Source organism: Mobula birostris, chromosome 7 (assembly GCF_030028105.1).
Source record: "Mobula birostris isolate sMobBir1 chromosome 7, sMobBir1.hap1, whole genome shotgun sequence".
NCBI classification, from domain to species: Eukaryota; Metazoa; Chordata; class Chondrichthyes; order Myliobatiformes; family Myliobatidae; genus Mobula; species Mobula birostris.
This window is the reverse complement of record NC_092376.1, coordinates 50,516,603-50,535,685: the sequence shown is the minus strand read 5'-3', so window position 1 is coordinate 50,535,685 and position 19,083 is coordinate 50,516,603. Positions and strand designations below refer to the sequence as shown.

Sequence of the window (19,083 nt, the reverse complement as noted above, 5' to 3'; positions counted from 1 at the left end):
AACCAAGTTTGTTAAAATTTGTGATTTTGTTAAAATTACTGCTAAATTTCTAAATTTTCTCAGATCCTTTTTATGTGAAACAAAACTTTGATGCCTATAAACAGAAGCATAATTTTACAGGTATAAAAAACAGGAGCAGTCTATTTAACCCCTGTAGTCTATAGTTTCATTCAATAAGATCATGGCTGTACTTGTCCTATTAGCTCCAATGTGAAAATAAACATGACTCTTCAAAAATCATTAGTCTGAGCATGCACAGCCCTCTGAGTACAAAACTCCACAAAGATTTGAAATTGGTTTATTATTGTCATGTGTACCTAGATATAGTGAAAAGCTTGTCTTGCATAATAATCATATAGATCAGCTTATTACACAGTGCACTGAGGTAGAACAAGGTAAAACAATAAAAATGCAAAAATAAGTGTAACAGCTACTGAGAAAGTGCTGTGCCAGTAAACAATAAAGTGCAAGATCATAAAGTAGATCACGAGGAGACGAGTCCATCTTATTGTACTAGGGAACTATTGAATTTAATAGTCTATTAAGAGTGGGGTAGAAGCTGTCCTTGTGCCTGGTGGTATGTGCTTTCAGGCTTTTTTCCTCTTCTGCCAAATGGAAGAGGGTAGAAGAGAGAATGTCCAGGGTAGGTGGGATCTTTGATCGTGCTGGCTGCTTTACTAATGCAACGAGAAATATGGGCAGAATACATGGTGGGGAAGCTGGTTTCTCTGATATGCTTGGGATAACACAGAAACCAATCTCTGCAGTTTCTTGTGGTCACAAGCAGAGCAACTATCATACCAAGTCATCCAGATAGGATGCTTTCCATGGTGCATCGATGAAAGTTGGTAACTATGGGGACGTACCAAATTTCTTTAGCTTCCAGGGGAAGTAGAGGCTTTGGTGAGCTTTCCTGGACATAGTGTCTATAGGTTGGACCAGGATAGGCTATAGGTACTCTTCATCCTGAGAAACTTGAAGATCTCAGCACCATTGATGTAGATAGGAGCATGAGCACTTCCCCTCCACTCCCACCCTCTTGAAGTCAATGACCAGCTCTTTGGTTTGGCTGACATTGAGGAAAAGGTCATGACACAATGTTACAATCTCCTTCCCGTTCTCTGACTTACCATTATTTACGCACAATTTTCTATGTGGAGAAATCTTCCCTCATCAATGTTAAATAGCTGATCCTTTATCCTTCAATATGATTTTGGATTCCTCAGCCTCAACCTTATTCTTAAAAAAAAATTCAAACAATTTCATTCTTTGTAAGTTCAAAAAAATATAATCCCTTTTTACTTTATTTCCCCCAAAATGATGGATCCTCTTATCACAGAAATTGATCTGCACAATCTTCATTCCTTCCCTGTAATTAAATGTATTCTTATTTGTTAAGGACTCCAAAGTTTTTCTGTGCAGGTATGGTCTCAGAAAGTGGCAAGATTTTGGAAGACTCCATTTTCAATCAGGATATTTAACCAAACAATTTATAGAACATGAAGTATAAGAAAGGGGCCAAATTTATGTAAATAATAAATTCAATTCAGGAAGTACAAGGCAAACTTTCTTGTAGAGCACATAAAATAAATGTGTTTCAGATCAAAATGTCTGATTTAGTGTTCTATGAGACTCGCTTATAAGCACTCTTAATCTGGGTCAAAAGGTTATGGGTACAAATTCCACTCCAGCGACCTGATCAAAAATCTAGGATAAAAATCCAATGCAATCCTTAGAACACTACGCTCGGAGGAGACCATCTTTATGATGATATGATAAAATACAGCTCATGTCATCTTACAGTGTATGTGAAAGATCTAGAATTACTTTATATCAGAGTTCTGAAGGAGGTAGCTAAATGGTATGTGGAGGCATTACTACAGACTGACCTCAGTGGAAAGTAAGATTATTAAGGGTGAAACATTGAAGTACTTGACAAAATGGTTTTGTTAAGGGGAGATCATGCCTGACAAATCTGTTAGAATTATTTGAAGAGGTAACAGACAGGTTAGGCAAAGGAGTCAGTGCATTTTTGATGGCTTTTGACAAGGTGCCGCAGACAAATTTGCTAAGTGAAATAAGAGCCTATGGGGTTAGAGGCAAGGGGCTAGCATGGATAGAAGATTGACTTGCGTAAGGCGGAGAGTGGGGATAAAGGATGGCTGCCAGTGACTGCAGGTGTCAGTGTTGAGAATTTTCACTTTCTACATTAATAATCTGGATGAAGAAACTGGTGACATTGTGGTGAAGTCTGAAAATGATAAGTGAAGGGTTGAATAGTGTTGCAGAGGCAAGGGGTCTGCAGAAAGGCTTGGATTAGTTAGGAAAATGGGCAAAGAGTGGCTGATAGAATACAGAAGTGTAAGGGGAGATAATTCAAGAATTAGAGGTGCAAAAGGACTTTAATGTCCTGATTCAGGGTTCTCGTAATTTGCAGGTTGAGTTAGTAGTAAAAAACACAAATAAACATTAGTATTCATTTTGGAAGGGCTAGATTATAAAAGGAACGATGCACAGCCAGGGTTTGTAAGGCTTTTGTCAGCCCGCATTTGGAATATTATGAACAGTTTTGGGTACTGTATGAAAGGAAAGATGCATTGGCCCTGGGAGCATCCAGAGAAGCTACATGAGAATGATCCAGGTGTGAATGCCCAAGCAACAAGGACACCTTTTTCTTTTGTTTAAACAACTTTACTTTCTATATCTCCCTTCAATACCAGCAGGCCACCACCTTTACATCCCACAATTCCTCTCTCCACCACCCACACGCACATGCATAATGGAGAGTTTGTGTGTATACTAAATACTTGCATTGTGCAATTGAACAGAACTCAACAATCTCCCATCCTTTTTATGTATATATTTTTTAATTAAATTTAAAAAAATTTAAAGACAATTCAAATATCCAAACAATTCAGATGTCCAGTAGGATATGGGGATTAGTTCTAACCCTTGTTTCTGCATCAAGTTGTTCCTTGAACTGAGGGACTTTCACCTCCAGTGCTGCAATGTTTGCCATGTACTTGTATCTGAGAGCATTTTCTGTCTCCTGTAACTTGGCTTTCAACTCCTTGTTCTGACAATCAAGTTGCTGACAAGCATTTTCTGCCTTCTGGGCATCGCTGTGTTGAGCAGGAAGATCAGCATTTACTTGATCAACCTGCAGGTTGGCGTTCATGAATCTATCATTAGCCATTTCAGCATTTGTTAGCTCTTCTTCTACCTCCTCTTCCAGCTGAGCAATCTTGGCTTCAAGGTGTCTTTTCTCATCCAGAGCCAAAGATTTTCTGGAACTGTTGCTTGCAAACTCTTCAGCTAGTTCATCTAATTCCTGTTGTATCTGACATTTTGCACACTCAGCTGCAGCAAGCTCCTCCTGTAACTGAATCATTTCTACCTCCAGTTTCTTTGGACTGGATCAGGATTTCCTCTTGAGAGTTGCAAGCGTCATCCAGTTCATGTCTTTCAAACATCATCCAGTCTTTCAGTTGAGTCTGCAGGTTGTGGAGCTGCTTAATGGCTTTATCACAGCCTTTATTTGAAGTTTCTATTTGTCCCTCCAAATCCTTGAAATTGATCTCCAACTTTTCCTTGGCAGTAACAGCCAAGGACCATTGCTTTCGCTCATCTTCCAGCCCTGCCTCCATTTCACAAAGTTGTTTAATCAGTTGTCTCCTCTTTTCCTTACTTTGTTCATTCCTTGCCCAGCAGGTCCTTATCTGATAGAGCATAGGATCCAAGAGCACAACCTCAGAAAGAAAGATGTCCCTTCCGAACTAAAATGAGAATGAATTTCTTCAGCCAAAGGGTGGTGAATCTGTGGACTTCTTTGCTACAGAGGGCTATAGAGGCCAATTCATTGGGGTATTTAAGGAAGAAATTGATAGGTTCTTGATTAGTAAGGGGTTAAAGCAGGAGAACGAGGCTGAGAAAAAATATCAGCGATGAATTGAATGGCTGGGATAAATGGCCTAATTCTGCACCTATACCTTGTGATCTTGCATGGTAGGACAACAAATTTATCACAGGTTTCCTGACTAATATTTAGCATCACTTAAAAATAGAGATTCTTGGTAATGGTCATTTTACTATCTGTGGAAGTTTGCTAATTATAGAAATTAGTTGCCTGCTGCATCAAAATAATAATTACATTTCAAAACCTATCTTGTAAGCTATGGTGTTCAGGAGGACATCCTGAGGTCATGTAGATTGCAATAAAAATACATTTCTCTTTGAAAACCTCAACCTCCTGGTTAGCAAAGATTATGTGGAAAAAGACTTCATTTAAAAAAATACAAACTACTAAAGTATACTTGTATCCTTCCTTTGCATCAATTAATACAGCAAATAAAATCACAATACACTGTTTTCCACTCAGAAACAAAAAGACCCCAGTCAAGTAGGTGCATTTTATTCATCTGTATTGACCTCAACTCCTCATCTGCGGCAATTGCTCAATCCTTCAAATATTTCTTCATCTCCTCATTAAGTATATCTAATGATCTGCCTCCACTATTCTTTCTTTCTTTTTAAATCCTTTTATTAATTTTCCAAAATTATAAACAGAATAACTATTAATACGGAGAGATTGAAATAATCTTATTGATAATAAACATGTACAGAAAAGACTTCAAATAATACAAGTGTAATAGATGCCCAAACTCTTAATATAGTTAATCATAGAGAAAAAAGAAATAAAAAGAAAAAAAAATACAAAGAACCCCCCCCCCAAAAAACAAAAAAAAAGACCAAAAAGAAAGGAAATGGAACAAAACAGGGCTAGACCAATATCTTAAATCGAATACATTCAATAATGTCAATGATCTGCCTCCACCATTATTAGGGGTATGTGAGGAGGGCAGAGAATTACAGATTACAGCTTTCCTCTGAGAAAAGAAACCCCTACACAGCATTATTGGCATGGGTGTGCCAAGATTTAGACCCAAGCATTGGTGATATACAGTGCATAGAAGTATTCCCCCCCACCCCAGTGGGAGTTTTCATGTTTTATTGTTTTACAACATTGAATCACAGTGGATTTAATTTGGCTTTTTTAACACTGAGCAATAGAAAATACACTTTTGTGTCAAAGGGAAAACAAATTTCTACAAATTGGTCTAAATTTATTATAATTATTAAACACAGAATAATTGATTGCATAATTAATCACCCCCTTCAAGTCAGTGTTTAGTAGCTGCACCTTTGACAGCAATTACAGCTTGAGTCTGTGTGGATAGGTCATTAGCTTTGCTCACCTGGACACTGCAGTTTTCCCCATTCTTCTTTACAACACTGCTCAAGCTCTGTCAGATTGCATGGGGATCTTGAGTTAACAGCCCTTTACAACTCCAGCCACAAATTCTCAATTGGATTAAGGTCTGGACTCGACTCCAGGACATTAACTTTGTTGTTTTTAAGCCATTCCTCTGTAGCTTTGACTCTATTATTGTCTTGCTGGAAAACAAACCTTCTCCCAAGCCACAGTTCTCTTGCAGACTGCATCAGGGTTTCCTCCAGGTTTTCCCTGTATTTTGCTGCATTCATTTTACCCTCTACCTTCACAAGCCTTCCAGGGCCTGCTGCAGTGAACCAGCCACCACCATGCTTCACTGTAGGTGTGTTTTTGATGACGTGCAGTGTTTGGCTTACACCAAATATAACATTTAGACTGAGGGCTAAAAAGGCTCAATTTTGGTTTCATCAGACCATAGAACCTTCTTCCAGCTGACTTTGGAGGCTCCCACATGCCTTCTAGCAAACTCTAGCTGAGATTTTAAGTGAGTTTTTTTTCCATGGTGGCTTTCTCTTTACCACCCTTCCATAATGCTGCAACTGGCGAAGCAACTGGATAACAGTTGTCGTATGCACAGTCTCTCCCATCTCAGCCACTGAAGTTTGTAACTCCTCCAGAGTTGCCATAGGTTTCTTGGTGGCCTCCCTCACTAGTCCCCTTCTTGTATCATCACTCAGTTTTTGAGGGCAGCCTGTTTTTGGCAGATTTACAGCTGTGCCATATTCTTTCCATTTCTTGATGATTGACTTAACTGTACTCCAAGGGATATTCAGGGACTTGGAATTTTTCTTGTATCTATTTCCTGACTTGTGCCTTTCAATAACTTTTCGTGGAGTTGCTTGGAGTGTTTTTTTGTCTTCATGGTGTAATTTTGCCAGGATACTGTCTCACCAGCAGTTGGACCTTCCAGAGTCTGGTGTATTTTTACTAAAATCAATTGAAACACTTTGACTGCACACAGGTCTCCAAAACCAATTGGCTGCACCAGTGATGATTTGGTGTGTCATATTAAAGAGGGTTGAATACTTATGCAATCAATTATTTTCTGTTTTATATTTGTAATTAATTTTGATTACTTCGTAGAAATCTGTTGTTACTTTGATAGAGAAGAGTCTTTTTCTGTTGATCAGTGTAAAAAACCCCCAAATTAAACCCACTATGATTCAATCTTGTAAAACAATAAAACATAAAAACATCAGAGGGGGGTGAATACCTTTTATAGGTGCTGTATTTCTAGATTATAATTGGTTGATGACAAATATTATCACATTTTACATTAGACAGATTAAGCTGCAATTACCCAGACTGTATTTGATCTGCTTTTTATCAACAGGACGTGAGCAGGTGATTTTCTATATTGTCTGGTAGATCACAGTGGTGTAATTGAACTGAAATAGTCCATTAATGGGTTAATCCTTTAATACATGCTGATGATATTATTCAAATTTAACTTGATTTCACTGTTGAATCTACCTATTTTTAAGCAGAGACCACGGGACTATTTTTCTCCTTCCATGATTCCGGTTATTTATATCTCTCCACCTTATTGTCTAATTTTAATTGATCTCCCCCACCGAGAATGAAAATTGCATAAACTTAATAGTTCAAACAAACAATTTGTGAATGATAACTATGAAGAAAATAGTAATTCAGAGGTAAATATCCTCCATGTATTTGTAAAATTTAAAGATTGCATAATGTGATTAGCATTAAATGAGATATAAAAACAGTATTTTAGTTTATAATTCAGTGTTTTTCAAATTACCTCAAAATTTCAATAGCTGTCAGCTTAATTTTGAAATGCCTTTCATTTTTTTCTCTTTTGTAATCTCAAATCAACAATGTATTAAAGAAACAGGTCTCCATAATTTACTTGTTAGAGACTTAAAATAACATGGTGAAATCAGATTGCTTCAATTTAGTTTTATTGAAGTAGATGCTGTTTGGCTATTGTTTTGCAATTTCTTTCATTGTATTTGTTTCGGTCTGTTTTCTTTATGTCTGCAGGTACTCCAGTCAGCTGTATTTGCCCAAATGGATGATATAGAAAAGACTGTTGATAATATAATGCAGCTGAAAAAGATTAATCCTGACACCAATCCACAGTAATGAAACTTTAACTTTATCCTATGAACTTTTATCAGATTTGATAAATTTTCTGTAACCTAAAATGTAAATACTAGATAGATGGTAGTGTATCATATACACACAGAGAATATGAAAGTGACTGTGTCTAGGACAATTTCATGTTGAAGCCACTCGTGTTAAAATTCAGCATTGTAAAACAATTTTCAAATTACTGATGAATAAAACAATCTCAACTTTGGAAGATAGATGGTTACCTAAGGAAGGTGAAGGATGATATGGTTTCTCATGCTTCTCATGAAGGATGAGACAATGTTGTTAAAGCACATTAGAGAGATTAACGCCATGAGATATAGCAGACTAAACCGTTACTTTCCAGGGTTCAGCAGACTGATAGATGATCTGATTGAAATATTGAAAAAGTCATTAGAATATGTAACACCTGGATGATGCTTCTCCTGGCTGAGATACAGTATATAGAAACTGTGATCAGAGCTTCAAAGTGTTGTGTCAGGCATTCAGGATTGAGATGAATGCAATTATGTTACTTAGTAGATTATGACTCTTGGAATTCTCTGCACAATCAGGCTGTATGGAGGTTCAAAATTGTTTGAATTTTGGCAGAAATCAAGTGAATTTTTCGTTTAAAGGAATCGGGAGTGTGGGTTGATTTAAAGTGGCATTGAGGTAAAGTAAGAGCTGTGAATTTATTGGAGAGCAAAGCGGGTAGAAGGGACCTCATTTTGTTTTAATAAATAAGGATCTTTGTTAAAGAGATAAGACTTCTCAACCTTATCATTGGTCAATCTCATGGCACTGCATGCAAGTACCTAGGACCAGTTTTGAATTTGAATCATCAAACAGTGTTAATGGAAAGAAAGGTAACATTGGAGATCGGGAAAAGGATGATGAATAGGAGGTACGAAATTGGAAAGTATGGCAAGAAAGGAAAGAATGGGGAAGGAAGGAATATGGTAAAGTAGGAAAAAGGGAAATAAGATTATTTTCATTGCTTTGTTATACCACAAAAGCAGAGAGATACTTGGCTTTTATACATTATATATTTATATTTGTTAAATTACCCAAGAAACTTTAATCCTTCATGATTTATCAGTTTAGGGAACAATTATTTAATTTCCTTTTAAAAAGACTGTAGGAACTCCACTCTAATGGCAAATTACACAATCGTGTAATTCTAGCTTGACAGTGTTCAATGTCAATTTGACCTTAGCTGTCCTTTGCTGGTTTTCCGTCTGCATTTATGCTCTGAGCAACAGAAATCACAAACTGGTAGTCAGGACAGATATTGTGTGCAATTTTGCTCCTTGTAAGAAATCAAGGTTGCAGAGTTTGTGCTCAAGTTTAACAAATCACTTTCCCTCATCATTCCATTCCATCAGGTGGAAGAAAGGAATTGGTCAAATTATGTTTCTGAAATTTTTGATTGCATCACCTTCTCTGCAATGTTATATTAATGGCAGTAACGGGCATTGACAAGGCAGAAGGCTACACAATTAGGTTTCTTTCTAATTTCAAAATTATGTTTGTATCAATGTGCAATATATATTTCATAGAGATAAAATAATTTACAATGGTAAATTGCACTTGAACAATGACCTGTTTCTCAAAATGCATGTGCTAAAAATGATTTTCCATTCTGCCAAGGTTTGGAATTTCTCTGCAGGCTTGTCTCCTACAGATTGTAGGATATACAAGATTGATTGCAGAAGTGGAAAAACTCCGCAAAGATCAATATGATTCAGAAAATCCACATCATGAAGAAATGCTAATGAAGGTTAGTAGATGGAGAGACTACAGAATACATTCTGTTTATATCTTCCATTCCAGTGTAATCATGGAAGATGACCTATTTGAAATTATTAGTGTGTACTGAACCTATGGCATTGAGTAGATTTTCCTTGCTAATTTCTCAAATAAATTATTTTCCTATTTAAACTTAAGATGTATGCTAAACTTAAACATTTCTATTAACCATTGATCAATGCTGACTTCCAGGTGTCTTTCAGCAGTGCATGGGGGGGTGGAGGGGGGAGGGGTGGTGAAAAGAAAAATAAATTGTATTAGTTATTGCAAAAACTGCTATCTAGTTAGGATTCCCAAAGCTTGGGGAAATCTAGTGGTTAAAGAGAGGTAGAAATATCTTGATGCATTAGCAAAAAGCAAATTACTGGAGGAACTCAGCAGAGTAAGCAGCATTTGTGGGGGCAAAGGAGTTGATGCAGGGCCTTTATCTGAAACATTGACAATCCTACATAAATCCTGCCTGATGCACTGAGTTACTCCAGCAGTTTGCTTATTATTCCAAATTCCAGCATCTGTAATCTCTCTTGTGTCTCCAGGTAAATACTTTATATGGCACTATTTGTGGTGTGGCATTAGTACCAAGTTCTGCAAGCAAATCTTATGCCACCACCAATCAATCAGTCAATACTCACCCAGGAATTCATGAAATACAAGTTGAGCATCCCTTAACTGAAATTTCAAAATCTGAAAGCCTTTGAAATCTGACCTTTTTTTAAGTGCTAATGTGGTGTCACAAATGGATCATTCCAGAGGCACATGGAAGGTTCCCAGGCGATGTGTAGCTCTTTGCATACCACAGACAGTTCTGAGCAGTGACCTCACATATGTAATGAACACAAGTTAATGAAAAATAGAATAATACTGCATAAAATGAGAAATGAAGATCTCACTGGTGTATTGATAGAGTGGATTCATCATATGCCTCTTAACAGTATGCTGACCATGAAACAAGCAAAGATCTATCACAACGAACTGAAAATTGAAAGTAATTGTGAATATTCAGTAGGGTAGTTGAAGAAATTTAAGAAAAGTCATGCATTAAATTTTTTAAAGATTTGTGGTGATAAATTAAGGGCGGAAACTTCTAAACTGCAATATGGGTTTATTGAGGATAGAGGAACTATGAATGCAATTTTAATTCTACAAATGCTTTCAGAAAGGGCAATTGAATATCAGAAAGATGCCTTTTTATGTTTTATTGATTTCACTAAAGCACTCGACAAAGTGCAACGTGAAAAATTATTTCAAATTCTCACTAAACTAAACATTGACGGAAGGGACCAATAACTGCTTCAAAATTTATATTGGAACCAAACACCGGTGGTAAAACTTAATGATAATATAAGCAGTTGGACTAAAATTCAAAGAGGAGTTAGACAGGGATGTGTTGCCTCACCGGAATTATTTAATATCTATAGTGAAATGATTCTCAGAGAAATAGAAGACGTAGATGGGATAAAAATTGGAAGTGTTAACATCGACAAAATAAGATATGCAGATGATACCACCCTAATAGCAAGTGCTGCAGAAGACCTACAAATCCTCCTAGACAAAGTAGTACAAACAAGTGCAGATTTTGGTCTAACCATCAACTGTAAAAAACCCAGATGTATGGTAATATCAAAACAGCAGGATATTCCCAACTGCCAATTGTACATCGGTAACCAAGAGATTGAACAAAAGACCAGCTTTAATTAACACACATCAAAGTTGCTGGTGAACACAGCAGGCCAGGCAGCATCTCTAGGAAGAGGTACAGTCGACGTTTCAGGCCTGAAACGTCGACTGTACCTCTTCCTAGAGATGCTGCCTGGCCTGCTGCGTTCACCAGCAACTTTGATGTGTGTTGCTTGGATTTCCAGCATCTGCAGAATTCCTGTTGTTTACCAGCTTTAATTACCTTGGTAGCTTTATATCCCAAGATGCTAAAAGTAAAGTAGAAATAAAAAGAAGAATTGCTATTGCCAAAACCAACTTCCAAAAAATGAAACGCATTTTTACCAACAGACATATTTCTATGACAACAAGGCTTAGGCTACTAAAATGTTACATCTGGTCAATCTTGCTGTATGCTTCAGAAACATGGACTATAACACCAGAACTCCAAAGAAACTTAGAAGCAACAGAAATGTGGTTTTTTAGAAGAATGCTGAAAATACCATATAGAGATAGGGTAACTAATGAGACGGTACTCCAACATGCCCATACAAAAAGATCTTTAATGAGAACATTAAATGAGAGGAAACTTAAATTCCTAGGCTATGTTATCAGAAAGGGAGAAATAGAATGCCTTACATTACAAGGCCGTATGCCTGGGAAACGCGGAAGAGGAAGGCAAAGAAGAAAATATATAGACGCTGTGAAAGAGCTAACAGATCTAAGTGTGCGAGATATCATTGACGCTGCAAGGGATCGTTCGATGTGAAGAGCCATGATCGCCCAAGCGTGTAACGCGCAAGGCACATGAAGAAAGAGAGAGAGAGAGAGAGTGGTAATAAAGTGTCTGCTGATCACAAAGAACCAGAGAATTTCATTGAGTTTGTCAAGATTGTTGCTTTGGGTGTCAGCTGGTTGGACATGGAGATATAAACAATTGTGTTTTTTTGTTATATTCATTAGGACATACGAATTCCTGCCATTTCTATGTTTCCCTGTGCACTATGTTATCATATTTCCCTGCTCCTTCAACATTGTAAGGGTCAATATCAATAATAGCAACTGCATTGTACAGACCTGTTTTGCTTAAAACTATGGTATACATTTATTCCATGCAAATGTTGATGATAGGAGATTGCATTTGAATTCAAACCAACGTGATTATTTAACCATTATAGCTTAATTAGAAAAATGATGCTTTTTCCCCTCTATGTTTGCTGTCAGCTGTGGACCTTCCTTCGTCCTGATGTAACATTGGATGGTCGAATTAGTAAGCAGTGGTGTGAAATAGGTTTCCAAGGTGATGACCCAAAGACAGACTTCAGAGGAATGGGGATGTTGGGGTTATATAATTTGGTGTAAGTATATATTACAAGCAGGTTTTAGACTTTTTTTTGCTTTTCTCCACTTCTGACCTTTTGCACATTAATTGAATAAAACACGTTTATCTTCATTAATTTTTTGTTCAGATTTTTTGCAGAACATGACAATGTAACTGCTCGCCGAGTTCTCTTTGATTCTCACCAGCCAAAGTATAGGTAAGTGGATAATATCCAACCAAAATGCTTTATTCAGAATCTGTTACCGATTCCTGTAGATCATATTTCAATTACGTAACTTATGTTTTTACTCCAGAACCAAATCTGCACTTTTTACATGTATAACACATAACAGAGGGTACCAGGTGTTTTTTCAGATGTATAGAGCAAAAGAGAGGCAACAGTGGATCACTGGTAAATGATAATGAAGAGATAGCAATGAGGGACAAATAAATGGTGAATGAACTGAATAAGTATTTTGCATCAGTCTTTGCTAGAAGACACCAGCAGCAGCCCAGGAGGTAGAAATGCGTGTAGTTGCCGTTATTAAGAAGAAGGTGCTTGGAAAGCTGAAAGGTTTTAAAGTAAATAAGTCACCTGGATCAGATGGACTATACTCCAAAGTTCTAAAAGATGAAGCCAAAGACACTGTGGAGGCATTAGCAGCAATCTTTCAAGAATCACTAGATTCTACAATGGTTCCAGAAGATTAGAAGTTCATAAATGTCACTCCACTTGTTAAAAAAGGAGGCAAAAGACAGGAAATTATAGGACACATAGCCTGATTTCAGTGCTTGGGAAGATATTAGAGTCTATTATTAAGGATGAGGTTTTGGGATATTTGAAGGCACAGAATAGAATAGGCCAAATTCAGCATGGTTTTCTTCGGGGGAAGTCTTGCCTGCAAATCTGTGCCAATTATTCGAGGAAATAACTGGCAGGGATAAGCAAAGGGGTATCAGTGGATGTTGTTTTCTTGGATTTTCAGAAGGCCGTTGACAGAGTCCTGTGCATGAAGCTGTTAAATGAGATAAAGAGCCCACGGTATCTTTTTAAGATACCAGTATTGACAGAAGATTGGCTGAGTGAAAGAAGGCAAAGGCCAGGTATAAAGAGGGTTTTTTCTCGTTGGCTTCCGGTGACCAGTGGTATTCCGAAGTGTTTGGTGTTGGGACCACTTGTTTTCATGTTAAACGTCGATGGTCTGGATGATGGAATTGATGGCTTTGTGGCTAAGTTTACAGACGAAACAAAAGTTGTTGGGGGGGTGGGTGCACGTAGTGTTGAGGAAGCAGGGAGTCTGCAGAAGGAAGGTAAGCATTACATTTTTGAGGCTTTATAGGGCATTAGTCAGACCACACCTGGAATATTGTGAGCAGCTTTTGGGTCCCATATCTATGAAACAATGTGCTGGCATTGGAGAGGGTCCAGAGGAGGTTTACGAGAAACATCAGGAATTAAAGGGACACACATCAAAGTAGCTGGTGAACGCAGCAGGCCAGGCAGCATCCCTAGGAAGAGATACAGTCGACGTTTCAGGCCGCGACCCTTCGTCAGGACTAACTGAAGGAAGAGTTAGTAAGATTTGAAAGTGGGAAGGGGAGGGGAAGGTCCAAAATGATAGGAGAAGACAGGAGGGGGAGGGATGGAGCCAAGAGTTGGACAGGTGATTGGCAAAAGGGATATGAGAGGATCATGGGACAGGAGGTCCGGGGAGAAAGACAAGGGGGGGGGGGCTTGGGGACCCAGAGGATGGGCAAGGGTATAGTCAGAGGGACAGAGGGAGAAAAAGGAGAGTGAGAGAAAAAAAGAATGTGTGTATAAAAATAAATAACCGATGGGTACGAGGGGGAGGTGGGGCATAAGCGGAAGTTAGAGAAGTCAATGTTCATGCCATCAGGTTGGAGGCTACCCAGACGGAATATAAGGTGTTGTTCCTCCAACCTGATTGTGGCTTCATCTTCACAGTAGAGGAGGCCATGGATAGACATGTCAGAATGGGAATGGGATGTGGAATTAAAATATGTGGCCACTGGGAGATCCTGCTTTCTCTGGCGGACAGAGCGTAGGTGTTCAGCAAAGCGGTCTCACAGTCTGCATCGGGTCTCGCCAATATATAGAAGGCCACATCGGGAGCACCGAACGCAGTATATCATCCCAGCCGACTTACAGGTGAAGTGTCGCCTCACCTGGAAGGACTGCCTGGGGCCCTGAATGGTGGTAAGGGAAGAAGTGTAAGGGCATGTGTAGCACACATTTTTATACACATTCTTTCTTTCTCTCACTCTCCTTTTTCTCCCTCTGTCCCTCTGACTATACCCTTGGCCATCCTCTGGGTCCCCAAGCCCCCCCCTTGTCTTTCTCCCCAGACCACCTGTCCCATGATCCTCTCATATCCCTTTTGCCAATCACCTGTCCAGCTCTTGGCTCCATCCCTCCCCCTCCTGTCTTCTCCTATCATTTTGGACCTTCCCCTCCCCTTCCCACTTTCAAATCTTACTAACTCTTCCTTCAGTTAATCCTGACGAAGGGTCTCGGCCTGAAACATCGACTGTACCTCTTCCTAGAGATGCTGCCTGGCCTGCTGCGTTCACCAGCTACTTTGATGTGTGTTGCTTGAATTTCCAGCATCTGCAGAATTCCTGTTGTTTAGGAATTAAAGGGTTTATGTATGAGGAGTGTTTGATGGCACTGGAGTTTAGAAGAATGGGGGGGGGGGGGATGTCATTGAAACCTGTCGAATAAAGTGGCTTCCATTTAGTTAGGATGTGTCGGGATCAGCACATTTCAGCCCAATTTAAGTGGCAGCCCCAATTAGTCAAACTTTCATGGAAATAGTTAAAACAGTATTAAAAAAAACTACCACTTAACTGAGTAACAAATTATGTACATAAATGAAATACAGAACAAATTAGAACATTACCAATACTACAACAGTACTATAAAACTGTATTTGTCCCTAGTATTTATCAATGGAGGAATTCATCCACCGTACACTCTCATGTTCCTTTGATTGACCATGAATACACAAAATCACTGCAGGTACTTTGTACAGATTGTGGACTGCCTTCATACAATCCTTTCAACAATTGCATCCTATAAATCTTCAATTTCATTATAAAATTCAAGATGATTGTTGATATCTTTGAATTCTTTTTAGCTCCTAACTTGTTGAAGTAATGAAGTTATGTCATTTTCACTCCCAGCCATTTCTGGCATCTCCAAATCTGAATGCTTGAAATTGCAGTGAGCAAAACAGTGTGGAATCGTCTTACTGCTTATTTCTCGCCCTCTATCGGTGACAGAATTCACTGCTTTTAAAACACAAAGGCGCTACTGGCGCTATTTAAAAATTGTTTGCTGTTAGGCTGGTGTAGTATCTAATGGCCTCAGAAGTGCACACAACTGACACTAGATAGAAACTGCTCAGCAGAAGTCTCCTGTCCCAAATAAATGAAGGGAATCTTCTCTAATTTCTCTTAGCTTCTGTTCTTTAAGACTTGTCCAAATATGCAGATACCCTGGTTAACGATTGGCCCAATTAACTGGAATCCACTGTATTGAAAGGCCTAGTGGAGAGGTTGTTTTCAATAGTGGGAGAGTCTAGGACCAGAGGGTACAGCCTCAGAATAGAATGACATCCTCTCAGAACAGAGCTGAGGAGGAATTTCTTTAGCCAAAGAATGGTGAATCTGTGGAATTCATTGTCACGGATAACTGTGGAAGTCATGCTTAAAGTGGAGATTGATAGATTCTTGATTAGTAAGAGGTCAAAGATTACAGGGAGAAGGCAGGAGAACAGAGTTGTTAAGGAAAATAAATCAACCATGATCGATGGGCTGAATAGACTAATTCTGCTCCTATGCCTTTAATATTTGCACTTAGTTCATCCGATACACTGCAATTAAAAAAAAAGAATGGAACTCTTTATTCTAGTAAAGTGATGGCATTAAAAGTTGGTTTTGATTTCACTCCAGATAAAGTCTATAGTGGCCTCTTACTGAAATGCCACAAACAAAATAAAAACTTATTAAAAAGAGAAGTTAAATATCAACAACCATAAAAACGAGCATCTAAAGTTAGGAAAACCTAATGTGATGATGGAAGACAAAAGATGGAAGTTTGTAAAAAACATGACACAGAAAGCTAAATTCACCACAGCACTGAACATCAACAGAAGGATGATTTGTCACATTTCTCGGGCATTAAATGACCACATAAGCATAATATTGGCACCCTAAACTGTTGAAATTTTCATTGATTCTGACCGAATACCTTATTTTGTTTTATCAGAATTATTATCACTGACTTGGATGACATGAAATTTGTTGTTTCGCAGTAGCAAAGCAACAAATCACAATATTTAAGAACTGCTAATACAAGACCAGGTACTTTATGCTCAGTGGGTTTTCAGTGTGTACTACATGCACAAACACCTTGGTGGTGGGAGGGATTTTGAAAATTGTGCTTGCACCTTTTTTTGTAAAACTTTGTGGTAATAGCAGCAGTTCAGGCCATTGATAAAAAATTATACATTTCCCTTTCACATTCAATGTCTGAATGAATGAATAGTTGGCGATGCAGCGGGTTTTTATTTACACCAAGTTATATAGGCTTACTTTGATATTTGCTTGAACATGTAGATTTAGGGACTTGAAGGCTAAATTGGGTCCAAACCAAAGGATTTAGACCTGTTTTGATAAAAGGCCCTGATGCTTCTTGGGGCCTTTTCCTCACAGAGATAGGTTTATTACTTAACTTTTCATTGTTCGTGATCAACCCACTCTACTCCCCTTCGAATTAGTGTCCTTAAGCTCCTTCTGTCCCATCATCTCCCTGGTCATCTCCACACTCCTTCATCAGTCTGGTCTCCCTATCCCCTGTCTAATGCCCAAATTACTATGCAGCCTCCACTAAGATCTAGGGCAGGGGCATTCAGAGGAAAGGTTTTTGTGCACATTTGTACATGCAAGATCAATTCTACCTCACACAACGTTTGTTCAAATGCAGTAAAGCATCTTGGGATCTTTTAAAAAGCTGACTTGAGCATTTTCATATGCAAAAGAATAGTATGTATCTGTGAAATAGCACATGCAGTTGCAAACCTTTTCAGGAAATTATCTTCACCTCATTTCCATTTTGTATATTTCCTTTTTATAATATTTGACATTGCCATTATTTTAATTTCATCCTTTCTTTTAGGCAACTAACTAAAGAAGATGTAAGGTACTTTTGTAAAATATTTTTCATAATCGTGCATTGTTCTTTATATTTTATTATTGTTTGATAAGCACGTTCATTGGACAGTCATTTAAAAACAATATTGCCTTTGTATTCAAAATTCAAAGTAAATTTATTATTATTGAAGTATGTATATGTTACAAAATATTACTGAGATTCTTTTCCTTGGAGTCATTCACATTCAATACGAAGAAATATAATGGGATCAATGAGGAACTACATACAATGACAGTCAAACAACCAATGTGCAAACGAAGACAAACTATGCAATACAATGAATTAATAAATAATACAGTATTAAGAACATGAGTTGAATAGTCCTTGAAAGTGAGTCCATAGGTTGTGGTATCATTTCTGTGTTGAGGTGAGTGAAGTTGTCCATGCTGATTCAGGAGTCTGATGGTTGAAGAGTTATAACTGTTTCTGAACATGGTGGTGTGAGCCCTAGGGCTCCTGCACTTCATTCGCAAGGCAGCAGTGAGAAGAGAGCATAGATTTGATAGTGGGGGTCCTTGATGATGGATGCTGTTTTCTTGTGCCATTGCTCCTTGTAGATGTGCTCAATAGTGGGGAGGGCTTCTCCCATGAAATACTGGGCTGTATCTGCTACCTTTCCATTCACGGCTATTGGTGTTTTCAGACCAGGCCGTGATGCAACCAGACAGGATACTCTTCTCTGTGCATCAGAGTTTTAGATGACACGCTGAACCTGCGCATACATCTAAGAAAGTAGAGGCACTGCCATGCCTTCTTTGACATGGCGCTTACGTGCTGATCCCAGAATAGATCCTCCTACAATAACTCCAAGGAGTTTAAAGTTACTGACCCTCCCCACCTCTGATCCCATGATGAAGACTCGCTCATGGACCTCTGGTTTCTTCCTCCTGCAGTCAATCAGTTCTTTGGTTTCGCTGACATTGAGTAAGAGGTTGTTGTTGCACCATTCAACCAGATTTTCAATCTTCCTCCAATTTGCTGATTTGTCACCACTTTTGATTTAGCTAACAACAGTTGTATCATTAGCAAAATTCCAATATGACATTGGAGCTATACTTAGCCTCAAGTATAAAGTGAGTAGAACAGGGTATTGTGGAAGAGATATTGTTGCCAATTTGAACTGACTAGGGTCTGCAACTGAAGAAATCAAAGTTCCAGTTACACAAGGAGGCATAAAGCCTTGGGTCTTGGATTATTTCTCAAGGAATATTTCACTGAAAAAAATAGTTTTCAGCTATTCAACCGTAGGGATCCTTGCCCTTCTGCTATCCCACTTGCTTGTTATTGCAGAAACTGTATCAATATTTAGTAAAAACCTGGGTTCTTACCAGATATGGCCATGGGCTCTACTTCCATTTGGAAACAATTCATTATCAGTGTAATGAAAGGTACAGTGCACTATTGGGAACTTATTATTATGCATTAATCCACCCACCTCAACCCCTTTGTTTGAATATAGGATAACCAAGCAAAAATATTGGAAACCTGAAATAAAATCAGAAAATGGTGGAGATATTCAAATGGTCAGGCAGCAGATGTGGAGAAAGAAATTGAATTAACATTTCAGGTTATTGACCTTGCATCCCTAGCATTTTCTGTTTTTACATATAGAATATTATGGATATGAAGTTATGACTGATGAGGTGTTGACTTGGGTCAAGTGCAGTG

General features: G+C 38.3%; 1 protein-coding gene and 1 pseudogene across 2 annotated transcripts in view; one reads left to right on the top strand and one right to left on the bottom strand.

The window, feature by feature from the left end:
• The window catches only part of elmod1 (ELMO/CED-12 domain containing 1), a 44,107-nt gene that overhangs the window by 13,566 nt on the left and 11,458 nt on the right, over positions 1-19,083 (top strand). Inside the window, exons 4-8 of one of the 2 annotated variants that reach the window (XM_072263120.1) lie at positions 7,301-7,398; positions 9,044-9,173; positions 12,083-12,216; positions 12,328-12,396; positions 17,380-17,398. In XM_072263120.1, coding sequence (XP_072119221.1) covers positions 7,301-7,398; positions 9,044-9,173; positions 12,083-12,216; positions 12,328-12,396; positions 17,380-17,398 — 450 coding nt within the window. Of the gene's footprint in view, positions 1-7,300; positions 7,399-9,043; positions 9,174-12,082; positions 12,217-12,327; positions 12,397-17,379; positions 17,404-19,083 lie in introns of both variants that reach the window. The other variant, XM_072263119.1, reaches the window with a different exon arrangement.
• Positions 2,915-3,731, bottom strand: LOC140200623 (myosin-9-like; annotated as a pseudogene).